General features: G+C 37.4%; 1 protein-coding gene across 1 annotated transcript; it reads right to left on the minus strand.

Annotated features, from left to right (window-relative positions):
* Positions 1-1477: 1477 nt before the first annotated feature.
* On the minus strand, positions 1478-2473 carry LOC111888535 (probable mediator of RNA polymerase II transcription subunit 26a). Its single transcript, XM_023884687.1, has one exon. It carries the CDS (start codon positions 2471-2473, stop codon positions 1478-1480), a length of 996 nt encoding a protein of 331 aa, XP_023740455.1.
* Between the last annotated feature and the right edge of the window lie 11257 nt (positions 2474-13730).

Consider the following 13730-nt stretch of genomic DNA (forward strand, 5'->3'; position numbering starts at 1 on the left):
ACTTTTTATGTGACTTAACCCATTAGGGGTATTTCAGGTTTTCCATGTAATTATTCAAGTGGGCATGCACAAAAACAACAAAAAAGAACTTTTCCATGTTTTTCCATTTCTGGGTTAAAGACAAGGACTTTAGAGTGGTCCTAAGAAGATGCCTCGTGTATTAGATTCTTCTATTTTGTCCCTTGTCCCCAACAGAAACATTAGGGCCCTTGTTTTGTTTGTTTAAAGGAGTTTGCCTTTGTCATGTGGTCTTAGGAAGAATATCAACAAATCTGGGTATTAGTTAATCACATATATGATTAATAGTTTGTTTCTATACAGATTACATGCACATTCAGATCTATAACAACAATATTTTAACTTAACCAACATTTCATTCATGGGTTTGTGTTACATCTCTACATCTATTAGACAAGTTAAAAAAGATTTATGCCTACATCTTACTACATACAACTATCATCACCTGTGATTACCATTAAAAAACTTATCATCACAACAACATGATCACAAAAACACCAACAACAACCACCAAAAACAAAAACACAAGAAACAAAATGTCTTACTAATAAGGAAAATAAACCAGATGCACATCATAACAAAATACAAACCCACGACAGAAATGTTGTAACTAAAGTTCTTCAGTCATTTTAAGAACATGTAGGTTAATACTCCCACAACAACGACACCAAAAAGCCCTACAACACATTTGACTTTTTTGCACTTGTTTTTACCCAAGACGATGTTGACATATGAGATGCTTGTAATGAACATAAATGCTTATTCAAATCAACAACTATGTTAGAAAGATCGAGTTGACTGCCCTAACATCATTGACTTCATGGTTTAGGGCGTCCAAGTCTCTAATGACGTTGCGTCGTAGTTCATGAAGGTCGTTTGCAATCTCCTCCCTTACAAGCGACACCTCCAACTATGTCCAGAGCACATTGATCGCCATGTCTTCATTGGTGACTCCACTGGACACATTCTCAACCATGTGCCGACTATAGTTGGGTGACCAGCTGTGATTTGGAGATGATCGTAAATGCATGGTTTTGCTGATTGGGATTGAAGTTAAGGGTGTAGTTAGGGTAACCAGGTTTCGAATTGTGCCATTTTAAGGCACAATCTTCTACTTTTATATGGAGGCGGGTTGAATAGTGCATACTTTCCCTCTACATTTCACATTATAGATGACATCGTTTGGGTCGTTAGGCGTAATTACAATTTTGCCATGTCATTGATGATGTGGCAGGGTAACCGGGTATAATAAGTAATAGAGACTAAATTGTTTGGTTTCCATACACTTAGTTCCCTCATAAAGCCATTTAAAAAATTAAGTGACTAAAACGATACGCCCTAGAAAATTCATAGGGAGTATGTCTAATTTTCCCTAACGAATATATACTAAATTTTGCACTTAACTTACTCTAAAATTAGAAGGGTTGTCCACACCGGACACCAAGTAGATCTGCCCTACTCATATGGGGAAGAAGGCCATGCTTGGTGATTCCATGCAGCTCATCACTTGTATTCTTCGCTTCTTCTTCATGTTCTCTACTTTTTGAAACTCTTCTTGCAGCTTTCTCTTTCTTGCTTTCGGTTTTTCCGTTGAATCCGTCACTCCACCATCTCCGATCTTTAAAGCTTTTTCAGAGACTTCCAACTTCCTCTCCATATACATATGCAGATTCGTTGGCTTTACTTGCTGAGATGTTGGTTCCACAACGCAGTCAACGCTTGATTGGTTCTCTGTCCATTCATCAACTGTACTTTTCCACTCTTTGATGAGTGTCCTTGCAATCTGGTCAACATTCTTCGATGCATGCTTTTTAAGAGGGTCGAAGGATTTTCCTATCTCAGTTGCCTCCAGATTACTATTCACAGATAACATCATTGAGTCAAGCTTCGTTACCAAGTCACACACAGATTCCGATTCGGATTGATCTCCACTCTTGTCACGTATCTTCAGCTTCATCCTCAAGACCTCAACAACGCCTTGACTGTAACCCCTAGTTCCAAGACCGATATCTTTATTTTCAGGAGTTACTGGACCCTTTGGAATTGGGAACTGCGTTTCTGTATTCAACTTGAGTATCGTCGGCCTTTGCTGTTTGCAGGTGGGTACGAGTTGTTCCGTGGGTGGCACTGGCACAACCAACAGGGATTCCGATTCATCTGGGCTCTTATCAAGAATATCCTTCATCATCAAATCCTCACCAATTATTTTTGTTTCTTCCGTCTGTTTACTCATCTTGGGTCTGTGTTTCTTACGATTATCACAACCAGTGCACATCATAAACTCACTGGAGAAGAGAGTCCGAACAATCTCGTGTCTTCTAGTGCGGAACTCCGTTGGGTGATCAGAGGCAGCTACCATGATCGCTCTTTTGATGATCTCAAATATATCTCCCTTTGTATTCCATAAGAAGTTCCTCCAATCCTCCGTCAATGCAGCAGATTTCAAATCCTCCATCAGATAATGTATCTTTCGAGAAAATCCTGATTTGGATGAAACCCAGGAATCAAGAACGTAAACGGGAGCGACGTCGCATGGAATAAAAAGGAAGTGTTTGTGTGTTGCATGTGGATGGGGTTTGTGTGCATATTTATTACCTTAAATAGGATCGTTACTGACAACTATGTAGTCGTTTACTTAAGCATGAGGATGAGGCGGCGATGATTAGTAGTTAATATTCCTGAAGAGAATCTCTTAAAAGATCTCTCACTAGTCTCTACTTTAAACGGTTTTTTAGTAGTTTCCTTATTTGTTTTTAATAAATCTAGATATCTATCAGTCAAGAGACTTTGCGAGTTATTCGGCACGTCATGAAAATTTGTGGGCAAGAAATTATTTGTATCGTTCTTCCCATAAATATATGGTTAATAGTAAAAAATGTATATATTTTATTATTTTGTCTTCAGAAAAAATCCTAAAATTTTATCCTAATTTACAAAAAAAATCCAAAACTAAATTTTATTTACGAAAAAACATGAATTATCGGTAAAAATGATGATTTGACATTTTTTTTTTCCGGTTTACCGGTTTTATTACTAACCTGTTTCACTAAAATCCTATTATTTTACTCTAATTTGCGAATAAATCCCAAAATAAAATTTATTGATGATTTGGCCCTTTGCTCTATGTAACATACATTATCGGTTTCATTGCTGACCCGGTCGCCTAGTTATTAAATGAGATGATGAGATAGATATGTTGAGATATATAATGCTATGTTTAACATAACACTTGATATCTTGACGTATTGTATATCTTTTTGGAACATAAAATACATCCAACGAAGACTACAATAATTACATAAACTAACAACAACCGCATTATTTTTACGTTTATAAGAAATATCAAATTGTCTATCTAATCTTATGTAACCCAATATATCCATCTCATCTGATATCAATTCATTTTTTTGCCATTTTTCTTGGAAACACACATTTTATTGATTTCATTGCTGATGTAGATACATAGTCATAAATTAGCCAATGAGATCAATATCAAATTTTACAGTAAATGTGACATTATATAACTCATCATATTCATCTTATCAGCTAATTTAATGACTAGGTGTCTAAGTCATCAATGAAACTGATAAAATGTATGTTACATGAAGAAAATGACCAAATTATTAGTAAATTTTATTTTGGGACTTATTCGCAAATTAGAGTAAAATAATGGGACTTTAGTGAAACATGTAAGTAATAAAACCGGTAAACCGGAAAAAAGGGGTCAAATCATCATTTTTACCGGTAATTCATATTTTTTCGTAAACAAATTTTAGTTTGGTAATTTTTCGCAAATTAGGGTAAAATTTTAGGACTTTAGTAGGGATTTCCTTTTTGTTAATTCATATAACATTTTTATTCGTTTAATATCTAACTATCATTTTTATCTTTGAGTAGCATTTTCGTTACATAAGTAACGTTTTACATATTTGATAGAAAATGAAAAAAAGGGTTAAATAATATGATTTCATAAATAAAAGAAAGAGTAAATTATAAAAATGGTATATGTGAATTGGTGTATTTGTAGGTTCAGTCAAGACTTTGAAAAGTTTATAGGTTATGTCTATATATTTATGTTTTCAAAGAGTTGCACCGAGTGGCGGATATAATATGCAACACGGGGTAGCACAGGCTACCCTTCAAAATTTTCCCATCAAACGTAAATTTAGTAAAAATTCGTCGAAATCCGTCACAAATTCCTCAGAAATTTGTCACAAATCTGCTGGAAATCTGTCACAAATCCATCACAAACTCTAATGAGTGTGAATTTAGTGTAAATTCGTCAGTTTAATGACGATTTTGTGACTGAAACTGTGACATCCACATTTTCATGGCCCGAAAAGACTTTCTTTATTCTTATTTTAAAAAATATTAAGGGAAATTGTCATAAAAGCCCTAAGTTTTCCAAAAAGTGTTGGTTTTATCCTTGGATGAGTTTTGGGGGTATTAAAGCTGGATACTTTCACTAAATGTATCAAATATCTCATTTAGCAGGTTGGACCCTTAGTAGTCGGTTACCCATGTGCTGATTTGGCACTTTAGGTGACATGTCAAACAACATAGGCCCTATTTTATAACCCTCTCCCACATAACCCTTCCCCCTGTTTCTTGCATCCTCTCGCACCGCAGTATTCTCCCATGCAAAATGCCAACATCTTCTGCAAAATCAAGCTCGAATGTGAATTCACGATTCAAGAAGAAGATCGAAGTGAAGTATTGGTGTGAAGATTTAGGCCCTGTGTTTGTTTCACGCACACCAGAAAATCCAGGGAAGAAATTTTGGGGGTGCCCTAATTATTGATGGGTTTTGGCCATATGAACATTCCTATGTGCACATGCAACCCTAATGCTTGGATCTAGGTTTCTCTAATTAAACATACATTGAATCCAAGACTTCTAATGGCTAATAGAGTATAATAACAATATGAAATCAGAGATTAGAAGTTTACCTTGAATCACTTGCTTAATCTTCTTGTCCTTGAGGCTTTAGAGTCACAATTGTCACTCCTCTAATGGCTTACAAACACCAACTAGCAAGAGGATGATTTGAGAGAGAGGAGAGGGAAGAGAAATCGGCCAGGGTTTCTTTCTAAAGCACAAGTGCCAATTTCCTTAACCCTCGGGGTCCTTTTATACTTGTAAGGCTCCTAGGGTTTCACCCTTAAACCCTAATTGGATAACTTAGGCCCTAAGCAATCCAATACCCTAATAGATAAGCCCTTGGACGAATTCTAAGCTTAACCTAAGCCCTAGAAATCGTCCACTATTATCCTTAAGGGATTTATAGCCCAAAGTCCAACTATCATACAATTGACAGTTTATACCCCTTTATTTAATTAATCTCTTTAAGTCACCAAATTAATTCCGAATTAATTTATGACTTATATTAATCAAATAATAATATTATTATTCCTTATATTATTCTCATAATATATTAATAATATTTCTTCTCTCATAATAAATCATTCTGTCAAGTTGCTATGGTGAAGGCAACCCAAAAGGACCATGCACAACCGGGTCAAATACTTGCCTAATATAGTTGCAGCCTTAGACACTATTCCAACAGTCTCCCACTTGGATAAGTCTAGTAACTATATACAAGTATATTCCGATTAGCAATCGTAGCTCTCAAACACGCTGTCAAACTCTGATCTAATCAATCTTGTCCTTTAGATAAGGGATCGTACAGTCCTCTGTTTAGATATCATGCTGACAATTCTATGGAACTAATTTGTCTAGCATTTGGTTTCTCGATCCCCGATTTATTTGACATAGAACTTAATCAAACACATCAATTCAGTTCTGACCGGGCCTGGCACATAAGTCAAATCAAATCATCGAGCGGCCGAGATATCGCTTTTACCTTCTTAGGATAAAAGTAACAGATAAACTTCGACTTATATGCATTTACTTATTCATTAATCAACTACACACAACAATGCGTTTTATAACATCAAGTTACTGATGCGGTTTCGCATTATCAATGTACAACCAATTAACAAATAACAAACCACATATCTTGGTTTTAAGACTATATGATATTATCGTCTCGCGATCACCCTTTTTTATCACATTCCATAAGGTGATTCCAGCAAGAGCGGGTTTGTTCCAATGCTCAAAACTAGTTCATAAGCACTCATGAATGTTGCAGCAAACTTTTGCTATGTCTAATACCATTTAGACAATCTACACACCAATTCATGACAATCTTCATTCATACCTACTTCCAACATATGAACGATTGTGGACAATTTGGACAATTCGATTATTCTTCATAAACTCAATTATTCTAGAAGTCAAAACATGCAAAATGAAATAATAGTTAAACAATTAACATAAGACAGTAACATTACTCATAAATAATACTCTTTTATTTAATCATCAAATGTTAATTACATTTATCTATTACACGTTTCTAATACTATCTAATCTATACTAATATCATCCTTCAGCCCAATACTCCTAGCATGCTGCAAGTGCTTAACCCTACTCAGTCCCTTCATAAGCGGATCTGCTGGGTTATCTTCTGATGATATCCTCTTCACGACGAGTTGTCCTTCTTCTACACGATGTCTAATAAAGTGATATTTTCTATCGATATGTCGAGATCTACCATGATTTCTCGGTTCCTTGGTCAAGGCAACCGCTCCTTCATTATCACAGAAAATCTCCATGGGCTCCTTTATGGCAGGTACAACTCCAAGATCACCAATGAAGTTCTTTAACCATATTGCCTCCTTCGACGCTTCGCTCGCTGCAATGTACTCTGATTCGCACGTTGAATCAGCTACGGTTTCCTGCTTGGAACTTTTCCAAGTCACTGCTCCTCCATTCAGGGTAAAGACCCAGCCCGACTGCGAACGGTAGTTGTCCCTGTCGGTCTGAAAGCTGGCGTCACTATACCCTCGCACCTTCAAGTCATCACTCCCTCCGAGGACTAAGAATCATTCCTTCGTCCTCCGAAGGTACTTAAGGATATTCTTAACCACAATCCAATGGGCTCTGCCAGGGTTCCCTTGATATCTGCTAACCATGCTCAAAGCAAAGGCTACATCAAGGCGAGTACAAGTCATAGCATACATGATTGAGCCAACTGCGGAAGCGTATGGTACTCCGCTCATTTCTGCTATTTCAACTTCGGTACTCGGACTTTGAGTCTTACTCAATTTGGCATTACTTTGTATCGGTAATTCTCCCTTCTTTGAATTTTCCATACTAAAATGTTTTAGTACCTTATCTAAGTAAGTTTTCTGACTAAGTCCTATTAGTCTCTTACTTCGTTCTCTCACTATCCTTATTCCCAAAAATAGGAAGCCTCTCCGAGGTCCTTCATAGCGAAGCACTTCCCGAGCCAGGACTTAACTTCCTGCAGAGTCGGGACGTTGTTTCCTATGAGTAGTATGTCATCGACATACAGAACGAGGAAGCTTACTATACTCCCACTGGCTTTTACATATACACACGATTCATCTTCGCTTCGTACAAATCCAAACTCTTTGACTTTCTCATCGAAGCAAAGATTCCATTTGCGAGACGCTTGCTTAAGTCCATAAATGGACATCTCAAGCTTACACACTCTATTCGGATGCTTTGGATCGACAAAACCCTCTGGTTGAGCCATGTAAACATCCTCAGCCAACTTCCCGTTAAGGAAGGCGGTTTTGACATCCATTTACCAAATCTCACAATCATGAAATGCGACAATGGCTAGCATCACTCTAATACACTTTATCTTCGCAACTGGTGAGAAGGTCTAATCATGGTCAACTCCGGGAGTTTGAGTAAAGCCCTTCGCAACCAATCGCGCCTTATATGTATGTACTTTTCCATCCACGTCGGTCTTCTTCTTGAAGATCCATTTGCACCCAACGGTCTTACGTCCAGGCACATTATCAACCAATTCCAAACTTGGTTGTCATACATGGACTGGGTCTCGTTGTCCATTGCCTCTTTCCATTTCACAGACTTCGGGCCTGCCATGGCTTTCTTATAGCTATTAGGTTCATCTAGATTTATTAGTGTACCATCACTAATATACGTATCCCCTTCGGTAGTAATATGAAAACCATAAAACTGGGGTTGAACTCTAACTCTTTCGGAACTTCTAAGAGGTAAGGACTCGTCAATCGGTTCAACCGGAGTTTCCTCCTCGGGTTGAGTGTCAGCGGTAGAGGTTCCTTCATCTATCGACTCTTGAATCTCTTCAATCTCGATTTGCCTCCCACTGTCTCCTTGGCTTATGAGTTCTCACTCTCGGAAAACTCCTCTCCTCGCAACAAAGACAACATTGTCCTTCAGTCTATAGAAGAGATATCCAAAGGATTTCTGCGGGTAGCCGATGAAAATACATCGCTCACTACGAGTTTCGAGCTTATCGTGAGTATCTTGTCTTACAAAAGCCTCGCAACCCCAAACCTTGATATGTGTCAACGAGGGAGCTTTCCATGTCCACATCTCGTGAGGTGTTTTGGCAACCTTCTTAGTAGGGACTCGGTTAAGGATATGGGCGGAAGTCTCTAAGGCATACCCCCAAAAATAGATAGGTAGTGAAGCACGTCTCATCATAGAGCGAACCATGTCTAACAAGGTTCGATTACGCATTTCTGCCACGCCATTCAACTGCGGTGTCCTAGGTGGCGTCAATTGTGAAACTATTCCACACTCCTTGAGATAGTCATGGAATTCAAGACTTAGGTACTCTCCTCCTCGATCGGATCGAAGCATCTTGATTTTCCTGCCCAATTGATTCTCCACTTCATTCTTGAACTCTTTGAACTTTTCAAAAGTTTCTGAATTTTGCTTGATTAAGTAGATATACCCATATATACTATAGTCATCGGTAAAAGTCACATAGAAGCGGTTCCCATCCTTCGTGGTCGATCTAAACGGTGCACATACATCGGTATGTATTAGGTCCAATAGACCCTCACCCCTCTCACATGTACTTGTGAAGGGCGACTTAGTCATCTTTCCAAGCAAACAAGACTCGCATGTGTCATCTTCCCTAAGGTCGAATGACTCCAACACTCCATCCTTTTGGATTTGGGCTATGCGCTTCTTGTTGACATGTCCAAGACGACAATGCCACAAGGATGCTCTATCCATACCATTGGAAGAATCCATGCATAAAACATCATTTCCTAAGTTATCTACAATCATAACAGTTTCATAAATTCCATTAGACGATATTGCTTCAAAATATAAGACACCATTTAGATAAGCAAGAATAGAACCATTCTCATTATTAGAAGAAAATCTAAAACCTTATCTAAACAAACCAAGAAATGAAATGATGTTTCTAGCCATTTCTGGCGAATAGCAACAATTGTTCAAATCTAAACATAAACCATTCCTAAGCACTACAGAATACACTCCAATCTTGGTCACAGACGACGATCTTCTATTCCCCATGATTAGATTTATTCTTCCATGCTCCACATCCCTATTTCTTCTTAGTCCCTGCAAATTAGAACAAATATGGTAACCACAACCGGTATCAAGGACACAAGAAATAGCATGAGATGAGTCATTAGATTTAATTGTATATATACCTGCGAATGATGGCTTGATCTTTCCTTCCCTGATGGCTTGCAGGTAGTCTGGGCAGCTTCTCTTCCAATGCCCTATTTTATGGCAGTGATGGCACTCTGCCTCCTTAGGGTTAGGACAGGGTTTAGCAGGATCAACTTTGGTCCCACTAGAAGAGGAACGATCTCGGGACTTTCCCTTGCGGTGGCTCTTAGACGGAGCCTTCCTCTTCTTGCATCTTCCTTGCCCAATGGCCAAAACAGGAGCAGCGGGTGGATTGGGAGCGGGTGTAATAGACTTGTCCTTGAGGTTGCTTTCAGCAACCCTAAGGAGACCTTGGAGCTTACTTAGGGTGACCTCTTCTTTGTTCATGTGGTAGGTCATCCTAAATTGATTGTAACACGGAGGCAAAGAGTGAAGCACCATGTCGATCGCCAAGTCTTCCCCAAAGTCAACATTCAACTTGCGAAGACCCATTTTGGCGGAAATCATGTTAGTGAAAATCTCGTAACGCTCTTGCCTCGCGTTTTGGTGGTATCTCTCCAACAAGTCTTGGTGCATTTCATACGGATACATGTCCTCATAGGACTTTTGGAATTCGGCATTCATGGTGGCTATCATGATGCAATGTACCTTCGTTGCATCACGTTCATGAGTCTCAAAAGCAGTCATTTCAGCCGGAGTAGCAATTTCTGGGTTGATTTTCTCAAGCTTCTCATCGAGGACATACTCCTTGTCCTCATAGCGAGCAATTGTGCAAATGTATCTTATCCATTCGCTAAAGTTCGTCCCATCGAAAGCCACCTTTTGACAAAGGCTCATCAATGTGAATGAACTAGCAGCAGCGTGGTTTGCGTTCGGCATCTACAAATAGAAAGGACAAAGATAGATTAGAATATGAATCCCTAATAATCACCCAATAAGAAAAATTAGGGCTAGGATCCAACAACAATGTTTACATATTAGAAAAGGGATGCCGTAATCTAACATGCAAACAATTTGAAGGTAAAAGAATGACGATTCACTAATTCTCCACCACAAAAACATAACTTTAAGTTCTAAATGTATTGAGAATTCCTAGGTTTGGATGAGATTTATTGAAACTTTTCAATGGCATGTTTAAATCTCGATATGCCCCTCTCGTTTGTGACTGGGATACCGAGGATCACAAAGTGGGTGTGAATTACCATGCAAATTTACATGGTGCCTTCATTGTAACGATCACCTATTTGATGTGCCGGTAAACCACACACGCTCCACCGAACTACGATAAACAATGAATCACCCTTTGCCACCTTTGCTTAGAACTAATTAGTGTGCCGGTAAACCACACACGCTCCATTAACTTCTTAGCAAGGGTGCAAAGTGTAATTTCGTGGGATTGCATCAATTCACTTTTCCTAAAGTAACTAGGATTGGGAAATTTTTGAAAAACATGTAGTTACTTTGTATTTCATATTATACTTTTAATGAAGAGATGAGGTTGCCCTATCCTACCCGTTCGGCTAACGACCCTCCACCGATCAAGTAAGCGGTGGGTGTGAGTGTACACCCATTAACCGCCATTTTATAGGCAGCAACCTTATACCCACCTTATAGATCGGCTTCGTGAATGAGGCCTACTAACGGTAAGACTAGCATTTTAATTATACATACATATATATATATATATATATATATATATATATATATATATATATATATATATATATATAAATCATGTAATATTATATTAGTATAGGGTTGAATTTTAAACTTGTAAAATTCTAGGGTTTGAAATTTAAATTGTCTAAATTAAACTTTTAATCACAAAATATAAATTTCAAAACTTGAGGGCAAGTTTTAAACTTTTCAAAACATAGGGGATCAAATAACAAATAATCTAAATTAACAATTAATCACATAATTATCCATATTTGATTTATTTAATGATTTTTTGCAAAACAATTTACCAATTTAATTAAAATAATAAATCAATTATCACATAAGGAAATAAATATTTTTATTAATTGATAAATATCTTCAATTAGGTCAAGAATATACTCATATATATCATAAAATCGGATTTATATTGATCTAATATGATTAAGGCAAGTATCTCAAAGATAAACATCAAGAAATCCCGAAGATTGCTCTTTCTGACGCTCGAACTCGCCGAGTTCATCAGGCAAAGGACAAAAAAACGATTTTTTTATGAAACAAACAAGCAATCAATGCATCAATTCAATAGAAACCAATCCAGGCTCTGATACCACTGATGGGTTTTGGCCATATGAACATTCCTATGTGCACATGCAACCCTAATGCTTGGATCTAGGTTTCTCTAATTGAACATACATTGAATCCAATACTTCTAATGGCTAATAGAGTATAATAACAATATGAAATCAGAGATTAGAAGTTTACCTTGAATCACTTGCTTAATCTTCTTGTCCTTGAGGCTTTAGAGTCATAATTGTCAATCCTCTAATGGCTTACAAACACCAACTAGCAAGAGGATGATTTGAGAGAGAGGAGAGGGAAGAGAAATCGGCCAGGGTTTCTTTCTAAAGCACAAGTGCCGATTTCCTTAACCCTTGGGGTCCTTTTATACTTGTAAGGCTCCTAGGGTTTCACCCTTAAACCCTAATTGGATAACTTAGGCCCTAAGCAATCCAATACCCTAATAGATAAGCCCTTGGACGAATTCTAAGCTTAACCTAAGCCCTAGAAATCGTCCACTATTATCCTTAAGGGATTTATAGCCCAAAGTCCAACTATCATACAATTGACAGTTTATACCCCTTTATTTAATTAATCTCTTTAAGTCACCAAATTAATTCCTAATTAATTTATGACTTATATTAATCAAATAATAATATTATTATTCCTTATATTATTCTCATAATATATTAATAATATTTCTTCTCTCATAATAAATCATCCTGTCAAGTTGCTATGGTGAAGGCAACCTAAAAGGACCATGCACAACCGGTCAAATACTTGCCTAATATAGTTGCAGTAAGGGTATTATGCACTGATCTAATTATGTAGGGAGAAGGAGGTTGTGGGTTTTCAGATGGGTTGACGATGAAGGAGTTCAAAAACAAGATATGATGCTAGAGTCAAATCGGATTACAGAGCAGCGACAAATGATGACATTAATGCAGATGGTAGTTGTTTTGTTAGGGGCTATATTATTCATGCGTGTTCTAGTAGTATACTGTAGGTTTTAATATTGACATATGTTTTTAGTTTATTTTAGTATTTGCTTTTATTTTGTGAGTCAAATAACTAGGTAGAATAGGTCATGTTAGGAACGAGTATTTGGGGCCCTGTTAATGGATGATTAAAATTAGGGAACGTGGGCTTAGTTGAGTTTAGATTGTTTAGCTCTATTAGGTTATGTAGGCTATAAAAGCCTTTTATTTTTCTGGAAATATATGCAGCCGTATGAGTTACAACTACTCTTTATCTTCATATTATTTTCATACGTAATTAATAAATACAGTGTGCATTGTTTGAGAGGGAGTTGAGGGCCTGATTTCCAACATTTGGTATCAGAGACTAGGCTTGATTAGAAGAAGGAGGTGGGTGATTACATGTAAATCGCATGAAGGTTTCAGGACCGACTGCACAACAGCAAAACTAGTGTGAAGAAAGAAGAAAGAAGAAAGAAAGAAGAAAGAAGAAAGAAGATAGAAAGAAGAAAGAAGATAGAAAGAAAGAAGGAAATAAAGAAAGAAAGAAGAAAGAAGATTGTGACAACCCGTTGTTGTCTACCTGAGAAAGAAAGAAACAGAAAGGTACAACTCTTTTTACCAAATTACTTGCAAAAGAAAGAAGAATGGCAGGAGGATCAAACCAAGGGGGGTTCAAAAGAGATTGTAGTTCAAGGTACTGCTATACCATTTCAATGTCCAAAATTAACAGAAACTAACTACACCACTTGGTCTATTATGAGTGAAACTGTGTTAAGGGCATATGGACATTGGGATGCTATAACCAAAGATGTAGTTGAAGAGAAAAGGTATAATTTTTCAAACTCTACCAGAAAATTTTCTCTTACAGGTTGCTAAACACCAAATTGCCAAAGAAGTGTGGGAATCAATCAAGGTCCGTTATATAAGAGTTGAACGGGTGCAAAAAGCAAGGCTACAAACTTTGAGAAACGAATTGGAGATGCTAAAGATGAAGGACAATGA

The sequence above is a fragment of the Lactuca sativa genome, chromosome 7 (assembly GCF_002870075.4).
Source record: "Lactuca sativa cultivar Salinas chromosome 7, Lsat_Salinas_v11, whole genome shotgun sequence".
NCBI classification, from domain to species: Eukaryota; Viridiplantae; Streptophyta; class Magnoliopsida; order Asterales; family Asteraceae; genus Lactuca; species Lactuca sativa.

What these genes read in the sequence shown, in the direction of transcription:
- LOC111888535 (XM_023884687.1), bottom strand. Translation starts at nt 2,473, where the DNA reads ATGGAGGATTTGAAATCTGCTGCATTGACGGAGGATTGGAGGAACTTC.